Source organism: Podarcis melisellensis, assembly GCF_964234715.1.
Source record: "Podarcis melisellensis genome assembly, chromosome: 11".
Taxonomy (NCBI): domain Eukaryota; kingdom Metazoa; phylum Chordata; class Lepidosauria; order Squamata; family Lacertidae; genus Podarcis; species Podarcis melisellensis.
In genome coordinates, this window is record NC_138543.1 from 36,107,732 (window position 1) to 36,128,733 (window position 21,002).

Below are 21,002 nucleotides of genomic sequence, written 5' to 3' on the forward strand. Positions count from 1 at the left end.
TTGTTCCGTCTACTGGCAGGTGGTGGAGAGCATACTTGCCTTGCCCGGGCACTGGCAACCCATGCTACACCACTTGCAGCTTGTGCAGAAAACTGCTGTGTGATTGTTCTCCAGGGCAACCTACTAGCAACATGCAACACGTGTGTTGAAAATATTGTATCGGCTGCCAATTTGCTAATGGGCTAGATTCAAGGCATTCAAGATTTCTATTTCAATCCGAGCCTGCAGATATGGGAGAAACAAGACCCTTTTGGGGTGTTCATGCTGTGAACTCCTCCACTGTAGGCTCACGTTGTATACCTGTGTTAATAAACCATACACAGCGGTACCACTGGTTATGAACTTAATTCATTCTGGAGGTCCGTTCTTAACCTGAAACCGTTCTTAACCAGAGGTACCACTTTAGCTAATGAGGCGTCCTGCTGCCGCCGCACCGCTGACACGCGATTTCTGTTCTCATCCTGGGGCAAAGTTCTTAACCCGAGGTACCACTTCCAGGTTAGCAGAGTCTGTAACCCGAGGTGTTTGTAACCTGAGGTACCACTGTATAATAAAGACATCACAGTCTCTGCTGTACCTCATTCCAAAAAGCAGCACAAAGCTGGGTAAGCATTCTGGAGCCCTGGAATCTTGCGCAGCTTGGAGATTGGTGTGGCTGCTACAATATATTCCAGGATCAGAGACAGGCATTTTTGTGCTGGAAGTACCAAACAGCTTCTACAGACTAAACCAGCTCAAAATTAAGTCCTCCTGACTTCCAGGGGAATCAGAGATGTCCTTTCTGACCACCTAACCAGTAGCACATGAATGCCCATTTGTGTTGTTGCACACATCTCCTTCCCAAAGCGTTTGGATATTAACAAAGACTCATTTGAAATGAATAGAGTTAATTTAGGAATATAGACATTTACAATGAATAAAATACCACCCCCCTCCGAATACCACCCCCACCGTCAACATTCATACTAGCGAAAGCTGGCGTGTCCTCGTGAGGCGCAAAGCGGTTGTGAAATGCAGCTGTCAGGAGAGCCTCCAGCAGCTGGGCTACCATATTTATTCGCACACACCAGGTCCACGATTCGCCATTGCTTTTCCATAGGCACAAGGGCCGTGGCGACGGGTATTGTTATTTTGGGAGGTTATTGTGCTTTTCGGGTACGGTGCAAGTCCCTCAGCGAGGGAGGAGCAGGAGGCTAAGCCTGACGTGCGCTGCCTGCGTGGCTTGAATAATAGGAACATTGTTTGAGGGAGAGGGATAATGAAGGCGCTCCTGGCAGGCGGGAGAGGGAGAAACTGGAGAAAGGAGGCAATCTGGTCGGGCCGGAGACAACAGGAAGGGGGAGGGAAGGACTGTGCAAACGGCTCCGGCAGCCCCCCCCCGCTCCGTCGCCTCCCCATACCCAGGGCTGGCGTCGGAGAGGAGGAGTCGCCGTCTGCGCCGGGGCGCAGTGTATGTGTGTGTCGTGAGGGGGGAGAAGAGAGTCCTGGAGGCGGGGCAAGAGCTGAGCAGCCGGAACGCAGCTGCCGCCTCCTCGTCGTCGTCGTCGCCGCTGCAGCGGCTTGTAAACAGATCCGGGGCCTCCACGTGACCGCCTCAAGTACCTGTGTGAGGGGACTGTATTGACTTGCCTCTCGTATTGTCTCCGGCAGGCAAGCAGCAGCAGCAGCAAGAGGAGCCGCCGCCGCCGCCGCCGGGCTCATGACAACAAAGCCGAGCGGGAGAGCGCGAGGGGAGCGCGCGCCGCGGCGGCAGCAGCAGCAGCTGCAGTCGCTGACGACTCTCTGGCGCCTTCTTAGCCTATCCCCCTCGTCGTCCCTTCCCCTCGCATCCCACCCGGCCCCGCCAGTAGCGCATCCTTCCCTTCACGTTCCCTCCCTCCCTGCCCGCTGCCGCCGCTAAAATGGCTGAGGCTGCTGGGCAGTGACTTGAGCGCCCTCCCGGTTTGGTGGTCGTGAGGAAGCAAGGGAGCCGGGCGGCGGCGGGCAGCGGCTGCCCCCCCGGCCACCATGAGCACCTTCGCCTTGGAGGAGACCCTGGAGGCGGACTGGGTGGCCGTGAGGCCTCACGCCTTCCACGAACGGGAGAAGCACAAGTTCGTCTTCATCGTGGCCTGGAATGAGATCGAGGGCAAGTTCGCCATCACCTGCCACAACCGGACGGCGCAGAGGCAGCGCAGCGGCTCCAGGGAGATCCGCCGCGGGGGGAGCTCCGGCCTCGAGCACCAGCGAGCCGCCGCCTCTTCCTCCAAGGTGCCCGGGAGCCCCACCGTCCGCAGGAGCAGCCCGGCCTGGAGCAGCGCCGAGCCTGGCCAAGCCAGGAGCTCGCCGGTTTCTCCCGCCCGGGCCGAGCCGTTGCCTAGGAGCCCCGGCAGCCGAGTGGCGGAGGCGCCGCCGCCGCAGAGGAGCCCGGCCCGGGCGCGGAGCAGCCCTGCCCGGAGGCCTCAGCCTGCTGCGAAGGCGCCGCTCAGCCCCGCGGCCTGCGCGGCCGAGGACATCGAGGTGCTGGAGCTGGGGAAAGACGAGCCTGCGGGAGGCGCCGCTTTCCTGCTGCCGTCCCCGCTCGCCGGGCCTGCGGTCGCCCCGCAGCCGCCTTCCGCGGCCGTCTCGGAGACCGAGGCGCCGTCGGGCGAGGAGTGCAGCTGGGCCGGCCTCTTCTCTTTCCAGGACCTGCGGGCCGTGCACCAGCAGCTGTGCTCGGTGAGCTCCGAGCTGGAGCCCTGCTTGCCGGTCCTTCCCGAGGAGCCGTCGGGCATGTGGACGGTCCTCTTCGGAGCTCCGGAGATGTCGGAGGAGGAGATGGACGCTTTGTGCTGCCGGCTGCAGGTCTACCTGGGCCACTGCCTGGACACCTGCGGGTGGAAGATCCTCTCCCAGGTGCTCTTCACCGAAACGGACGACCCGGAGGAGTATTACGAGAGCCTGAGCGAGCTGCGGCAAAAGGGTTACGAGGAAGTGCTGCAGCGGGCCCGCAAGCGCATCCAGGAGGTGAGGAAGGTCCTCAGTGCTGATAAAATAGAAACCCCTTCAGCCCGATCCTGAACATGCTTAGTTCCCCTGAGTCCCATGCAACTTAGTCTCAGTATAAGCTTTCCTTCGATTTCTGCCTCCAACTCTGCTGCTGACCTGACTATATTTTCATGTAAAGTCTTTATTGGGAGAAATAAGACTTCGGAGAAGGGCAGAAAGATGCTAAAGGCTGAATCCAGTGCATTATCTATCATCTTTCTATCTATCTATCTATCTATCTATCTATCTATCTATCTATCTATCATCTATCATCTATCTACAGTATCTATCTATATCTATAACTATAGCCAGTCACATGTGCTTCCAAGTAAACTTCCAGAGGATCTGGCTTTCTGTATCTAAGGCCCTATTTGTATCTTTCCAAAACTGGTGTTCCAAAACTGGTGTTCTTATACAGTACTTACTGGTATCTTGACTTTTTAAGGAGGAGCCATATGTTTTTATTTTAACTGGCTGGGTCAGTGGGGTGGGTGGGTACTGGACTTGTTTACTCTGGTACTTGGATATGTTTGCCAGTTATTCTGCTAGCTAGACACTATTCCTAATACAAGGAAATGGATTGTAATAAAATCAGTCAGAACTAAATTGTCCTGTCAGATTTACATCTAAGATCAGCATCAGTGTGAGTCAATATCTTCTATTCACCTTGTGTTTTCTTGATTTATAGTTGGTGGTCGATACATCAAACAATACTTAGTATTTTTTTTAATTGGGCAAAAATTACATGCATCATTTTGCAACAGATACTGATTTTTTTATATAATTCCATTTAGGATGAAATCATATTATTAGTGAACTTAATGAGGAAGATAATTAGTGAATGATGTTTCCAACATTGTCAGTTTTGAAGCAGAGGGCCAACATTTTGCCCACAGTATTTCGACTCTGAGTTTGATCTTTGTTATCCTATTGTGTGAATACCTCACGAGTCTGTCTAGTTGTGCTTTTCATGAAGATACATATTTACAGTATTTGGAATAAGAGGTTGGGTAAAGACCAAAAATAGTCTCACTCATTTCCCAAGTAACTAATTGCTCTTGTTTGCCCAACTTTGCAGCATGATGTGAAAGTCATGCTTGGCTTGAATTAAGTGTGATTCTAGAGCCCATTGGCTTGGCTGCTTCAGAGTTCTCCTGATGATTATATGCCTTTTATTGTATGGTGGCATTTGTAGGAAATGCTGGTTGTGGTTATTTTTAGGAAAGGTGCGATTTGATTCATTTAATTTTTGTTAATAATCTGCATTGATTGAAGGCTGCTAACTTTAGTGAAAATCTGTTGTATTTGTGATTTAGTGTTAATTGGTGTTCATTTTACATTTAGTTGACCTGGAAATGCTGCTGCCAGGGTATGAATAGTAATGAATAGTTACTAGTTTAGGTTAAAATTCAGTGCCTTTTGTGTTTCCTCTTTCTTTTTTGGTTTTTAGGGCCATATACAAGTGTTCAGCTTCTCAAAACAGAGTTGCCACAGGTATATTCTTTTGGCATGAATACATGCAAAACTTCACTTCTGACTTTTTTTTAAAAAAGGATGGTGGAAGACACCTGGTTGCCTAAGTGCCTAAAAACTTTGATACGTACTGAAAGCTAGGTAAGAGTAATTGTTACCACCTGTAGTAACAAGCAAACGACTTCAGTAAAATTTCAGTTCCTCTACTGTAGTTCTGTGGGACAAATACTTTATGGAGAAAGAGAAAATGTGAGACAGATACATGAATAGGTGAGATGCTAAGAACTAAAGGCAAATGTGTGGAACCTTCCAAAATAATGTGAAGTAACCTGTAGTGTAAAAAAAGGTAAAGGACCCTGGGACGGTTAAGTCCAGTCAAATGTGACTATGGGGTTGCGTGCGGCGCTCATCTCGCTTTCAGGCTGAGAGAGCCGATGTTTGTCCACAGACAGCTTTCCAGGTCATGTGGTCAGCATGACTAAAGCGCTTCTGGTGCAACAGAACACTGTGACGGGAACCAGAGCGCACCGAAACGCTGTTTACCTTCCCGCTGCATCAGTACCTGTTTATCTACTTGCACGGGCGTGCTTTTGAACTGATAGGTTGGCAAGAGCTGGGACAGAGCAGTGCGGGGATTCGAACCACCGACCTTCTGATCAGCAAGCCCAAGAGGCTCAGTGGTTTAGACCACAGTGCCACCCACCACAACCTGTAGTGTAGACATGATCCAACTGGGTAGGATATTGTGTTTAATTGCAGGGCAGCTCTCTTGTCTCTTGGTGACTCAATTAATTTAATCCAGTGAATATTAATCCATATCTGGTGTCAGTATCTCTGTTAGTGTATGTATGCGGTGTAAATTGACCCATCTTTAATTAAAATGTGCTTCATATTTAAGAAAGAAGATCATTTAGGTAGCTCTCTGTCCTTTGGCTCTCAGGTTTCTACTGTCTGTTACACGCTTGATAGTGGCTTTCTTTGAAACAAGAAGCTCATATCTCATTTGGCTAAGTTATTCCATGATAATGGAACAATAGATGACAGCCATTTAATATTAATGTGTAATTCTGATGCAGTGCGTTTCCATACTTCAGGATGAGACTCTGTTCTCTTCCTGAAATATGAACCTAACCAAGCTCACATATATTTTCTTCCACGTTACTTTTGCCACCTGCACTTTGAAAGTAGCTTTCAAAAGACTAGAGATGCAGATAGAGATACTGGATTCTGGCATTTGTGTGATTAAAAAGCTAGGAGAACTTTCAGGAAAATGTGGTCTTGGTTTCAAAGGGAAACTATAAAAGTTGACATTGTTCATAAAATGATATATTGTGAACTGCCCTGTGATCTTTTGATGAAGGTCATTGTACAAATTTAATAAATAATAATGAAGATAATATTTTATTAGCATAAAACAAATGAAGAACATTACAGAAAACAAAGATATTCAAAAATGTGTGATGTTATTAGACTTATGCTAAAACTCTTTCCAACCGACAGATTCTACTGTATGTATGACTCAACTTGTTTGAACAAAATTCTTATTGTTTTAGAGTGCTAACACTGCCAGTCCTTTGTTCAGTTGGTTAATATATCATTTAGTTTTACTCTGCAACATTTAAAACTTGTTCTGATCAGTACTGTACTAGATTTATTTGCTAAATTCTAAATCTTTCTAAATTATGCAATGCTTTTTAATGAGGCAGAGCATTAGAATCCAGGTTGGAAAGCTCAAAATTATAAACAAATAAAATATGAGAACTTCACCGTAAATGTTCTTCAAGGCATGAAAATAAAAGAATGGCTATGATTTGTGCTTAAAGGAAGTATAGTAATTTTTAAAAAGGCCAATCACACAAAGGGAGCGGAATTCTGGTCTATCTTCCCACACAGGAGAATTATGTTTAAAAAGAAGACATAATTTGCTTAAATTCTTCACCATGAAGTCAAACCACTGGAAAATCACAGTGCCCTCTGTGGCTGCAGAGACTGGTAACTCATAACTGCTGCCTCCCACATGGTTTTCGCTGTGTTCACAAGCACCGAAGTGACCTCTTTGGGGCACGAGCCTGGGCAGTGTGTCTGGAGAGGTCTTTGGCTGCCCAGATGACAAGTCCTCCCTCTTGGCCTTGCTGATGTGCTCCAAAGGAAAGCACAGCAATACATTTGCCACCAGCTTTACTGCTGGAGTTGCTGGAAGGAGGCATACAAGACGCCATCCAACTGTATTCTACTCCAGATTTGTGTAGGGTTTATTCCTTAGTCAAAACAAACAAACAAACAAACAAAAATTCCTTCCAGTAGCACCTTAAAGACCAACTTAGTTGGTCTTTAAGGTGCTACTGGAAGGAATTTTTTTGTTTGTTTGTTTTGACTATGGCAGACCAACACGGCTACCTATCTGTAACTGGTTTATTCCTTAGTGTTTTTTTTTTCCTTCCAAAAAATGTCGCACAAGGATCAGTTACAGATTTTTCATTGGGGTTTACTCCCAAAGCCTTTGTCATCAATGCGCAAGGCAGCAGAGGTTTAGGATCAGAGTTTTCCTTCCCCTACCTTCCCAGGTTGACGAGCCCCATCTTCCCCTACTATACATGCCCAAGGGATCAAGATGGACAGCTCAGTAGCCAAGTGATTTCCTCTACCTGTGATTTTTACAGTTTAAGCCCATACATGTCTACTCAGCAGTAAGTCCCATTGTTCTCAATAGGTATAAATTTGTATACTATTGGAGATCAAGGTGCTTTTTAAAAAACCTAGTAAATGTAACTCCAGGCTTTTCATCCTTATCTGTCTTTCTGCAGCTTTAATCACAATGTAATAAGTAAGTGAGGAGCAGTCATTTTATTTTATATAACAACTGTAATGCTTTATCTTTATTAAAATACTTTATTAGAGGATCAATAATTTGAATGGGCATTAATGACTGCATTTGTACTTTTAGAAAAGATAAAACTTCTACTCAGTTAAGCCCAGAGTAATCTAGAATCCAAATTGGTAAAGACTGTGGCATGTGTTGTGTGTGGGCAGTAGGCCTTAAAAAGCTTTGCTTACTTCTTATCTCCATCTGAAATGTTTTAAACAGAGCTTTATCTGTCATAAATTCTCACTTCTGTGTAAGATAAAAGAGTAGTTTTTTCAGAAGCAATGAAACTTCCATGTGCATCACGTGGGGTGCTACCGTCATGTGATTCTCCATGCCCTCATACAATGTTATTGGTGGCTTTTACAGATGTGGAGACTTTCAGTGCTATGGTGGCATTCCACATATTGAGTACTTCAAAATGTTATCCAGAACTCAATGGGGTTGGCATTTTTGGTGGCATCACCATAGTTGTCATAATGTATGCACTAAGGCTTAGATATGTTTCAAAATTAATGAAGGTTACCTCTTACCAGTAGTTTTGACATCTATATGGAATTACAATACTCAAAAGGAGCAAACTGCTAATTGCCACATAGAGACAAATAATAGGGGATGGTTATTCTTATTGTACTTTGCATGTGAGCTTCCCAGACACATAAGGATAGCTTCTGTTAGAAGATGTGTTAGGCTATGGGTGCCTAGATCTGATAAAGCAAGCCTGTTCTCACAAAACATCTGTGTTGGGTTTAGAACGGTATACTTCTAAGAAGATGAAGAGATTTATTAATAGCTGATGTAATAATAATAATTATTATTATAAATAAGGGGCACAGGTGGCGTTGTGGGTTAAACCACTGAGCCTAGGACTTGTGGATCAGAAGGTCAGTGGTTCGAATCCCCGCGACGGGGTGAACTCCCGTTGTTCGGTCCCTGCTCCTGCCAACCTAGCAGTTCGAAAGCACGTCAAAGTGCAAGTAGATAAAAGTGCAAAGTGCAAGTAGAGGTACCGCTCTGGCGGGAAGGTAAACGGCGTTTCCGTGCACTGCTCTGGTTCTCCAGAAGCGGCTTAGTCATGCTGGCCACATGACCCGGAAGCTGTACGCCGGCTCCCTCGGCCAATAAAGCGAGATGAGCACCACAACCCCAGAGTCGGTCACGACTGGACCTAATGGTCAGGGGTCCCTTTAAAAAAGGTAAAGGTACCCCTGCCCGTACGGGCCAGTCTTGCCAGACTCTGGGGTTGTGCGCCCATCTCACTCAAGAGGCCAGGGGCCAGCGCTGTCCGAAGACACTTCCGGGTCACGTGGCCAGCGTGACATCGCTGCTCTGGCGAGCCAGAGCTGCACACGGAAACGCCGTTTACCTTCCTGCTAGTAAGCGGTCCCTATTTATCTACTTGCACCTGAGGGTGCTTTCGAACTGCTAGGTTGGCAGGCGCTGGGACCGAACAATGGGAGCGCACCCCGCCGCGGGGATTCGAACCGCCGACCTTTCGATCGGCAAGCCCTAGGCGCTGAGGCTTTAACCCACAGCGCCACTCACGTCCCTTTACCTTTACCATAATAATAATAATAATAATTAATAATTAATAATAATTTGTTATTTATACCCCGCCCATCTGGCTGGGTTTCTATAGTTCTTGCACTTTGTGTCTTTTTAATCTAAATAATTCTCTTGCTATAAAGTGTTACTGCTTGAACCCTTTTCTGGGATAAACATAGATTCTCTTTTAATAGTATTCCATAATTTTTCATTCCAATGATTATTGCTGACACAGGAGCCTAGATTTAGGCTCTGGCTTGTTACAGCTGCTCCCATGACATGGAGAATCATCTTTCATGTGTGTGCGTGTCAGTGGTTATGGGCCTAGTGGCAGGTCCGTGCAGAGGAGCAGGGCAGCTGGATACACTTGCCTTGGGCCTCAGATGGCTAAGCTGGTCGGGGAACACTGCCAGGGACTGGCTGCTTTTTTGTTTGAGTTTATAGCTTTATTCTAACTAGACTTCCGTCCTGGGCCTCAGACAAGTGCTGCACAGGCCTGCCTAGTGGTGGTAGTGAGGGTAGTGACTTTGGCCAGAAAATAGTATTGTAGGCTAGGGATTAATGTTGCTCACCCAGTTTTACTCTAAAATTTCTTTATTACAGTATGTATGGCCTTCCATTTCTAACAGCTACATGTCTTCTTGTAGAAAAGTGACTTTATTTCTTTAAAGAAATAATGAACTGTCATTCAGGCAAAACAAAATGCCCCAATATTATGTACAATTTCAGCCTTGGGCATCCTGACCCTATTAGCTGCACTTTTTTCTTTTATTGTTGACAACGTTGGTCATTTTTTTTTTAAAATACTAAGGTTTCTGACTGCAGCTTTTTCTTAATTGAGCATCCATAACACTAACTATGAAAGTAAACTCCTCACAGAGGAGTGGCATTTTAAAAAATACAGTAAAAGAGTAATTCTTTGAGCTAGTAATCTTTTTGGGGATTTTCTTTTGCAAACAGGGCTGTTGAAATCCATTTGTAAGTTTGGAATTGTAAACTGTAAGTGTTTGGATATGTGTTTTCGTGTAAAGATGTTTAAGCATGCCACCTAATATTTGTTACAAGATAAAAATTTGTGCGTAGTCAATGCCTTTTTATCCAGGATGAAATGTACTCTGAAGAGACGCATGTCTATCAGTCACCCTTGCAAGTTTTCTGTGCCTTGGACAGTGGCTGAACAGATAGCAGCATATTAGGTTCAGTGTCACTCATGGCACCAGCACCAGCTCTATGCTTAGAATCGTACCGTTGGAAGGGACCACGAGGGTCATCTAATCCAACTCCATGCAGTGCAGGAATCTTTTGCAACGTGGAGCTTGAATCCACGACCCTGAGATTAAGCATGCTACTAGGCTCTACCACCTGAGCTATCTCAGGAACGCCATTGGTACGAACACCTTTGCCTGTTGCATGACGGTCGCTCATTGAGCTTGCTAAGATATAGGAGGAATAACTGGAGGAGGAATAACTGGAACATCCCGGTCACTGTTGTTGGTCATGGTGTAGATCTCCTTTGGGACCTGCATAGAACAGGGTGTAAAATTCATCCTGTAGCTGTGGGGGAGATTGTGAAGAACAAAGGGAGGGACAGGGAGAATGAGCAATAGACCTCAGCCGGCGCTCATCGTTCCTGAATCTAGATACTCAGTGGCTGTACGTGGGTGGGAGCAGAGGGAGTGGTGCCACCTGTATGTTTAGACAGCTCTTATGCCTCAGGCTCCCCTCTCTCATGTGGGAAGGAGAGGAATGCAGTGACTGTGTGTGCGCGCGTGTGTGTTTATCTATATATCTCTGTATCTACAGTGTATCCATCCCTTGGGGGTTGCAGTGGAATCCAGAACATGCATGCAGTTGTTCCTCTAAAGCCAAACTGCTGATGAGTATTTGGCCAGCAGTGGTGATGGTTGGGGACAGAGTGCCTGGCCTTTGCCAACTGGGAGCTTAACTGTATGGGAACAAGTGCCTCTCCTCTGCTTGAAAGACACTGCTTCCTGCTGTTGATGGTAGGGAGCAGCATTAGAGCAGTACATTTCAGACAAGATTTGATATTCATATACAGTGGTACCTCGGGTTACATACGCTTCAGGTTACAGACTCCGCTAACCCAGAAATATTACCTCGGGTTAAGAACTTTGCTTCAGGATGAGAACAGAAATCGTGTAGTGGCAGTGCAGCGGCAGCAGGAGGCCCCATTAACTAAAGTGGTGCTTCAGGTTAAGAACAGTTTCAGGTTAAGAACAGACCTCCAGAACGAATTAAGTTCTTAACCCGAGGTACCACTGTATTGCAAAAGGGGTAGGTAGGAGACAAGGGAGAGAATGCTGAAGTTATACTTCTGCTTAGCCTGGCAGTTCTAGTTGTGGAGTGGGGTGTTGGCTGTTTGTGTTGAGAGTCCTGAGGCAGGAGTACTTCTCAGGGTTCTAGGTAGAGAAGTGTTAATAATGTCGCAGAATATTCTGAGGACAGTTTTGTGCAAAGTTCTCCTTTGCAGCTCTAAATAGTGTAACACAGGGACAGAGAGTTGTACTCCGTGTCATATGTCTTATTTGAATTATGGTCTTCCTGTTGGAGGTTTGGTGTGCTGTGATTTGGTGCTAACATTATATCCCATGTTTGGTGGTCCTCAATATAGTGGGGATTTTTAATACCCCCCTCATTGGAAATCAAAGGGAGGGAAATTTCTTTCTTCATATCCAGCTGTGCTGTCAGAAGTGGGATAGCTCTGATCTGGAGGGTTATGGGGTATGGTTTAAGTGTGTACATCCCTTGCTTTATTTAGTTTGTGGTCTCACAGTTTTAGTTACCATATACAGTAGTACCTTGGTTTACAAACTTAATCTTTTCCGGAAGTCTGTTCTTAAACCAAGATTTGCTTTCCCATAGCAGCAGGGGGCTCAATTTACAAATGGAACACACCCAACAGCAAGCAGAACATGTTCTGCTTCTAAGGCAAAGTTCACAAACCAAAACACCTACTTCCAGGTTTGCAGCGTTTTTAATCTAAGTTGTTCATAAACTAAGCTGTTCTTCAACCAAGGTACCACTGTAGGTCTAGTTTTTGCTACTGGTGAAAAATAATTGACATTTACAAATAGTAATACTGTATAATAGAGTATTTGAGAGCATAGTATAATCTACATTCTGTCTCCCTAGGCAAGGTAGTCAAATCAAGTAGCGAATATGTTAACAGTGGGTAATAGTAGGGTTGGAACGTGTAAAATCCAGGTTAAAATAGTGTGGCCTCTGACATGTCTCTGTTCCTCTGCCTTGATTTTTGTGACGGTAGAAAGCCACTCTTAAGTTCCATGGAGGGATGGATGGGATAAAAAGTAATGAATAATGTCTCAGGAGTGTTGCTGCCATGTGGGTCAAAGAGATGTCATATTAAACAAAATGTGTGCTGGTCTGACAAATTTGCCTTGCATATTTTAGAGAAGTTCTTTATGCCTCGTCTTTCGTTTTAAAACTTGGCATTGCAGCATATAATAGCCTAGGGCCATAACTTGCTGGTGTAACAATTTACTTTATTCAGTGGGTACAACTGTGGAGAGTTTGGGTACACAGCACACTTTTGCCTAATTCCCACTCCCTTGTCCCAGTTTCCCTCTACCTTTACACCACATTGCAAGCTGTTTATAAACTCTACTTAATTTCACAAGTAGTATGTCATAAGATGCTGGGTACTTCTGCTTCGGGGAGGAGCTAAAATACAAAAGCGCTGCTGTGTGAGCAGAGCTAGCCAGGCAGTTTTATTGAGATTTCTTTGAAGAATATAAAAGAAATATTGTGCAAATAATAAATGCAAGTATCTTCTTGCATCTTGTATCTTGGAATATATATTCTGTTCCATCAGATGCTTATCTTGGCATCATTTAGCTTAATGACTGTCCAGAAAAGATTTCCACTGTAAGCATTTATGAAAGTTCTTTAAGTTCTGTATATTGATTACATATTGTAAAACCATTAAAAAGCAGCCAGGGGCATGGACATTGTTTTCCCCTTATACCTACACTTTACTTTTAAATAAGTAACATCAAGGCATAGCCTTATAGAGTTTTTATACTTCAATTGGTAGATAAAACAGCATGAGAAGTTGTATTCCAGTTTTGTCTTGATATGAACTATGCATTTCTTAGAATGGGCAGTTAAACTCTCTGATCAGCTGTTTCCTGTTCAGGCTTTTAGAATATAGTTTGCGCTATTCATTGTTGTTTGAGTCACTTGATTAAAAGATAAGAACAAGGATATGGAGGAACAAAGATAAAGAGCTCTTGTCCTTTGACTGAGCAGGATTTTGGGCATACTTTGCATTCAAGGACCTAACACTTCAGGTTTTGGTACCATGAGATGGGGGTAAGCGGTACAGTATATACTTGCTTACATAGTGTTGGAGAATATCTGCTGTAGTACATCTCCTGATTCAGACGCCTGGATGCAAAGACTACTGAGCTGGGTAGACCTGGCCTCTGAAAAACAGGGGCTGCATACATACCATACATTTAAAGCCACCTGCCCCTCCAAAAGAAATCCTGGTAACTGTGATATACCACTAACAGTTCACAGAACTACAGTTCCTGGGATTCTTGGAAAGTTGGGAAATGTGCTTTCAATTTTCTTCCTGATTATAATCTAAAAGTATGATCCACCTCTTCATGAGCACAGCTGCAGGTGCACAAAAAGGCAGCATGGGACTTAGTGGAACCCAGTTCCCTGCTTCTTCCCCTCCCCCACATTGCAATCTGCCAAGCCATTACTGGGAATGGGAGGCTTCTGTCCGCCTCCCACAGCTCCTTGCCTGATACAAATTACTCATGTTTAGTGTACTTCGTGTGGCAAATCTGTCCACACCCACAAGGTGATGGGAGTGCGAACAGCGCACTCTGTTAAGATTTGTGGCAGCCCCTCTGTGCATGGGCAGCTGTACCTTCTTGGGAGTAGATCGTGCTATGTATTTTTATATTTTACTGCTTGTTTAGCAGTGAGATATTTCAACGTCTTAAATATTTACAGACAAACTATACATCTTCAAGCTCTGGACAGTTTAGAAAAACAAATTGGGTTTCTTAGTTTCTACTTCTCTATCAAACTAGGTTTCCTACTTTAGGAAGGTTTCATCATAAAATTGCAGAGAACATGGAAATGATGCAGAACAGATATTATATACTTCTGCATAAAATTAGATTTCAGAGGTTTCTAAAGCAGGATGGATTATTATTATTATAACAACAGAAAGAACAAAAAACATAGTGCAGTGTAGAAATGGTATAAATGGTATAAAAGGTAAAGGGACCCCTGACCATTAGGTCGAGTCGCAAATGACTCTGGGGTTGCAGCGCTCATTTTGCTTTACTGGCCGAGGGAGCTGGCATAGAGCTTCTGGGTCATGTGGTCAGCATGGCTAAGCTGTTTCTGGCGAACCAGAGCAGCGTACGGAAACGCCGTTTACCTTCCCGCCGGAACGGTACCTATTTATCTACTTGCACTTTGACGTGCTTTCGAACTGCTAGGTTGGCAGGAGCAGGGACCGAGCAACCCATGTCCCTAATGGTATGTCTTTTGCTAAATGACAAAAAAAATATCTTAAAGATAGAATTGTAAGTAATATACGGGCATAACAGTCCAAAGGAAGCCAGTGTAATTTACACTGGGATAAATTATGCTGGTGTAACTTACCCCTATTTCAGAAACCATTTAGGAGTGAAGCTACTGCTGGCTGAGCCAGCCCAAGCCTGGCAGAGGGGAACAAAGCCTTTAAAGCAAAATAGGACTTACTCTACCCTTTTTGCCATTGTAACTTCCACTGGGTTGCTCGGTCATGACTGAGTGGAAAGTGTTTGGAATAGGAGTAAGTCTCCCCTTGTGCCACCAGACCCCTTTTAGGGGGCTTATGCCAGCTTATTTTTTGACTTGGACAGGATGAGGTACTTCAGGCGCTGTAGCCCAGACTGAGCCCAGCCAGAGATTTGCTTGTTTCAGACTCCTCTTATTCTGTTAGACCATGATTTCGAATGCCTTCCTAATGCTGTGTACTTCCTACATGCTTGAAGTAAAAATTGGAGATCAAATATTTTAGATTGCTATCCTAACCACACTTATCTAGCCTCATTGAATTCAGTCTGGCTTACTTTTAAGTTGGATTGCCCTGTTAACCCTTTTTTTGTTTTATAAATTTATGCAAAAGAGAGAAAGTAGGATTAAGTGATGCTGGTGCTATTCACCAAGGTGTCAGAATACAAAACTTGAAAACATTAGTCATTATATCTGGTTGCATTTTGATAGCAGGAAAATGTGTTTATGCTTTGATGTATTATTATTACTCTTTACTTAGCTCCTAGAGAAACACAAGAATACAGAAAGCATGGTAGAGCTGCTTGAACTATATCAAATGGAAGATGAAGCATATAGCATTCTTGCTGAAGCAACTACAGAACTTTATCAGTACTTACTGCAGCCATTCCGAGATATGAGGGAGCTTGCAATGCTCAGAAGACAGCAGATAAAGGTACACATTAACATAAATCTTATAATTTAAATTTATTTATTTTGAAAAATAACAAAGAAGATAAAGTGAATATAAATCTTAAAAGGTGTTACATGTGTTTATGCATAATCTGTTTTTGTCTTTTAGAAATTTTGGTCATTTTCAAATCACCTTGTGATGGTTCTGTTTGAAATTCTTGAAAGTTTGAGTTCCATATTTACTTGTATGTTCTGCCTGTCTTATCTATCTGATCTATAATTAGGGCATGGATTTGGAGAGTTTAGAATTTTTTTATTTGGAATTCCATATTTTTATGGCTTTTATTGATTGATCTAAATTCTGTGCTGCTTTCCTGTTAAAATATCCAGAGTGACTTAGAATAAAAATGGGCCCAGTTAAAACAATAAAAACAGTACAGGTGGCAGCAGCCATATGCAGCAGAATAGAGATCTAGTAAAAGTCAGGTGAACATCTGAAAATGGCAGAACCATAGGCCAGTGACTAGAAGTCTTGAAGAATAAAAAGCCACTGACCTGCTATGTAAAAAAATAGTTGTGTTTGGGTGCCAAATCAGAATGGGTCCAGATAGTTAATGGTGCTCATAAAAACTAAAATTGATCCTCTACCACAGAGGTTTCCAAACTTTTCATGTTGGTGACACACTTTTTAGACATGCATGATTTCGTGACACATTAATTCAGTTTTACTAGCAAACCAGAGGTTAAACTAACCCCTTTCCAGTCCCCGGAGTAGTGCGGGAAGCGTTCGCGTGACACACCTACACACTGCAGCTGACACACTAATGTGTTGCAACACAGTTTGGAAAGCTCTGCTCTACCACCTGTGGAATCCCCAAATATCCCCCAAAGGGAAAACTTGTGACTGGCTGATAGTTGTTGATATTTATAGTTGTTACAATAGGCTGCATCGAAGGAGGGCTTCTGATGTTGTTAGAGTTGATACTGTATAATGACTGCCTCTCTCAAGGTGGCAGGGACCACTCTTCTTATAATGAAGCATTGACCACTTGAGATGTTACTGCTTTGTCCTACTGTTATTCTGAGTGTACCCCTGAGCGCCTTGACACAAGAAGCTTCATGCTGTAGGTGACTGTTTAGAGCAAAGACTTATGCAAGGCAGGGCAAAGGACTGAGCAGTGAAAGTACCCCCCCCCCATCTTACTCATTTGAGTTGTGTTTACTCTCATTGCCTCAGATATGAGAACTCTTGATATATGCAAATATTTCACTCTGCACCTGACCGCTTTTGCATACAGCCACTACAGGCAAACGCCTCTAAGGACATAAGAACAGGATCAGGCCATTGGCCCATCTCATACAACATCCTGTTTTCACAGTGGTCAACTAGATGCCTATGGAAAGCCCACAAGCAGGGTCTGAGTGTCGATTCCACTTCAGCAGAGCCTGTTCTTTGTTCTTCAATATGCTTGCCTATTTTATCTTTCAAAAGGTTTCCCTGGGACATATGGAACACACCTCTAGCTCTACCTTTCAACTATGGGTTTTGAGTCTTTAGCACAGGGATAGCCAATACTGTGCTATCCAAATGTTGGACTACAACTCCCATCATTCCTAATTGCTGGTCATGCTGACTGTGGCTAATGGGGGTAATAGTCCAACAACATCTGGAGGGTACTGTGCTTTAGTAGCTAATCACCTACATCAGAGGTTTTCAACCTTTTTGAGTCTACAGCTCCCTTGACCAACTACATTCTTTCTGCGACATCCCTGTGGGACTCAGGAACCCAGTTATTTCACCCCTTGCTTGCAGAGCTGGCAGCCTCTCACTCTTTTTTTTGAACACCCTCCCATTTGGAGTGTTCCCTCAGCCTCCTCTCCCCTCTCCTTGGGCGTCCTCTGAGCCACTGCAGCTGCCACCCTGGTCTTTGAGCCTCCCCCCCCCCCCGCCCTAAAGAGAGGTTCCTCCTCACATTGCCCCTCAGGGGCCTGGGATGCACCCCCTGGCCAGCCCCAGAGGCACCATTTGCCTAGGGAGCTTGTAGCCAGGGCTGCTGCAATAAACAGTCGTGCAAGCCTTTGGGAGGCAGAGACGCAGGAGGGCATTAGAAGAGGGAGCGGAAGAAAGAGGGTCAGAGGCTGGTGCTGCCCATGGCACCCCTGACTATCATTCAGGGCACCCCAGGTTGCCATGGCACACTGGTTTAAAACCACTGGCCCTACATGTTTCAAAATATTTTCCTACAGTTGCCTCTTTCTTTGAACAAAGGCTGGAATCATGTAGGAGACACCAGAGTCCATTTTAGAAGTTGGATTTAAATTTTAATAGTCATGCAAGCACATTTCATATAGAAAATCCTGAATCAATACTAAGATCCTTTAAAAGACAGTTCCATGGATGTTCTTTGTGAACCAGCCAATCAAATTTTCCGTAGTGCGAATTCATCTACCAGTGTAATAAAACCTTTGTTAAAGCAAAGATAAGTTCATGTTTCATTTTGCTCTTGTCCTTTGTACAAGGAATAGTTAAAAATTTAGGCTCTCTAACATTTTTATAGTGTTCTAAGGATAGGGAACACAGGGTATAATTGTGTTTAATGAGTAAGATTGCTTTCCTAATACGCCTTTTTATAAATCTCTTCAAACCAAATCAGTTAGATCATTTCAGGGGTAGAGAATGGGAGATATGCCAAAATATGCTTTTAATATATGAATGGCATGTTATCCATAGTAACATGCTAATCATTTTCATTTGTGAGGAAAAACAGCCCAAGTTAAGCATGCTCTCCCCACAGAAAAGTGATATATTACAATTGCAGACCCCTGCAAAAGCTTTTCATTAGACGTAGGGTGAGATTTTTGTGCAACTGTTCATGTGATACTTGATTTGCAGAGTGCCTCTCAGTACAAACTATGTCTTGGAAATTTCTCCTTCCAGACAGTAACATTCTGTGGGAGCTTTGATTGCTTGTGAATTCTCAGCAAGAAGCTGTATTGTTCACCTTTCCAAACCTTTATCTCAAGGATGGCTCTCATCCTATTACCTGTGTCCTTTGGTAGACAACAGATGTCCGAGTAAATGAGTGTTCTGTGACTGAGCTTGTCACTTCAAAAAAAGTCCCTTTCTCATACTTGGATCCAATGCAAATTTATGAACATTTACCCATGCTGTAATGCTTACTCAGATTAGTAGCTAAGAGCAAATAATTTAGGAAACATTTGCTCGTGAGATTTATCTCCCTAAGTTATTTCTAAGCAGTTCCGGAAAGCACATGATCATTCATCTGTCCTTCCCAGTTAAATTATTTCATCTATATCATAATTGTTAAACAGTTTAACTTTTTGAAGTTTTCCATGTAGCCTTTAAGCTTTGATGGTGGATATAAGGGACTGATCTATTTTCAGATATCCATAGAGAATGATTACCTGGGACCTAGAAGAATTGAGAGTCTACAGAAAGAAGATGCAGACTGGCAGCGGAAGGCCCACATGGCTGTGCTTTCTATTCAAGACCTCACTGTTAAATATTTTGAAATAACAGCAAAAGCACAGAAAGGTAATGGAGTTTTACTACTTCATGTTTTCCAATAAAGGCCTTTTAAGAACTAGGAAGTCTTATTTACATGATCCAGGGTCTTATAGCTGCACCTTCTTCCTTTGTCTCAAATCACTGTCATTGCTTTTTTATGAATTGCTAGTAGAGATGGACAAATAAGACTTCATCTGGTTTGTGTCACTTTTCACGTGTATTCATCTGTAGATTAAATCTGCCCTTCCATGTAGATTATAAAAAGCGATACAGGTTTAGCACATTCTTTTCATTAAGTACTTACAATATGAAGTCTAACATTACTTTATTATTATTATTATTATTATTATTATTATTATTATTATTATTATTATTATATTAAACACACATACTAGCTGCCTGGGATGGCCAGAAAAAATGCATTAAAATGGGTCCAGTGTTGCCCATGCTAGCAATGGAACATGATGATTTTGTTTAAGGAAGAAGGAGAGAGAATGAGAGAGATGGTATTGTACCCAGGGAGGCAGCCATATTTTTCCTTGCATTGTAACGGAGAATCTCCCAGGAACATTGTATGGAAAAAGATGGCGGGCTGCCTCCATGGAGACAGTCATGCTGCTTTTGTACAAAGTCCATTGTACAATATGGACAGTGTGGATTGATGCAATGGTTCTTGGCTCTTGAAGCTTAATCATTTTGGAAAAGTGAGAACCTTACACAGTTTCCTTCCTTCCTCAAAGTCTTCAAAAACATTTACACGATGGTTCATAGCAGTAGGGAAAGGGGCTGGCATAGGCTTTAATAGAGTCATTTCCTTCCTCCTCACCTCTTCTTTCTCCCCTTCCCTCCTAGAATAGTATTTCTATGCATTATAGTGTACTGGCCACTTCTCAGAATGGAAGGCCCTGATATTCATTTACGCATCCTGTCCAATTCTTTCTTGTGTTCATAGCCTCCCAATTACTCAACTCTTTCTCAGTCTTGAGGTATTGTCACACTAAATTTGGAGAGATCCCTTAGATTTTTAAAAAACATGCTTGGTTTGTGATTCGATTTGTAAACTGAGTACTTGTATGTTCGGACTGAAAATTATATTGATGTTGAAAGATCTTTACATTAGTTCTGCTATAGGCTGCTAACAAAGTGAAGGGATTTTGTAAACTTCTAACATATATGTTAGTCTGTTCCTGTTAATTAACGTTCCTGTGAATTAATTTATTAATTAATTGTTCTTGTGAATTAATTAACTTGTAGAATGATGCAGTATAAGAAGCAATGTAATAGTTCATTCACAAGTAAACCCCTTGTGAAATGTATCCCTGTTCTCAGGATCTGTCAATAAACAGCAAAACAGGTTATCTGAAAATACTTATTCAAAATTTGCTGGATATGTAAAACATTGTGGCGTTTCAGTTCTCCATTTTGATTCAAAATGGCATCCAAATGGTGACAAAGTTTGCTGCCCTCAGGAACCCTCGTGCTGTGTTTGGCAATGTTATGTTGAGATGCGTCTGAAACTATACCAAAAAAGTTCAACCAAATTCATGTTTTGGTTCACCATCTTGATTCAGAATGGCATCTGGCGTCCAAACATTGACAAAGAGTGCCACCCTCACCCCAGAAACTCTTGTGCCAAGGTGTCCGAATGTATAGAGAACAAATGGACAGACATACAAACCATTTTCCAAAATATATAGTAGCTTTTGGATATACCATACCTTTTCTTTAGGGGGCAGTAAATTAATTTATGTCCATACCTGCCCAACCTTAGTCCCCGTAAAAGTTCTCTGTCTGATTCTGTGTAGGATTATGCCCTTGGCTAAGCAGTAAAGATTTTGTTTTATTTATTTACACAAACATATGCTTAAGTCCAAGCTTTGTAATGAAATACGAAACATTTCCATATATGACAAATCTGCTGTTTTTTTAAAAAATCATTTTTTACAGCTGTATATGATCGAATGCGAGCAGACCAGAAAAAGTTTGGTAAGGCAGCTTGGGCAGCAGCAGTGGAACGAATGGAAAAGCTTCAGTATGCGGTGTCTAAGGAGACTTTGCAGCTTATGAGAGCAAAAGAAATCTGTTTGGAACAGAAGAAACATGCGTTAAAAGAAGAGGTAATTTTTT

General features: G+C 43.3%; 1 protein-coding gene across 4 annotated transcripts in view; it reads left to right on the plus strand.

Moving 5' to 3' along the window:
• Positions 1-928: 928 nt before the first annotated feature.
• Positions 929-21,002, plus strand: part of JMY (junction mediating and regulatory protein, p53 cofactor) — a 42,960-nt gene continuing 22,886 nt past the window's right edge. For 3 of the 4 annotated variants that reach the window (XR_014172655.1, XM_081929349.1, XM_081929350.1), the window contains exons 1-4: positions 929-2,985; positions 15,216-15,389; positions 18,752-18,902; positions 20,823-20,992. Coding sequence is in view for 3 of the 4 variants with exons in the window: in XM_081929349.1 (XP_081785475.1) it covers positions 2,008-2,985; positions 15,216-15,389; positions 18,752-18,902; positions 20,823-20,992 (1,473 nt within the window). In the remaining variant the exon portion in view is untranslated. The remainder of the gene's footprint in view (positions 2,986-15,215; positions 15,390-18,751; positions 18,903-20,822; positions 20,993-21,002) is intronic. The other variant, XM_081929348.1, reaches the window with a different exon arrangement.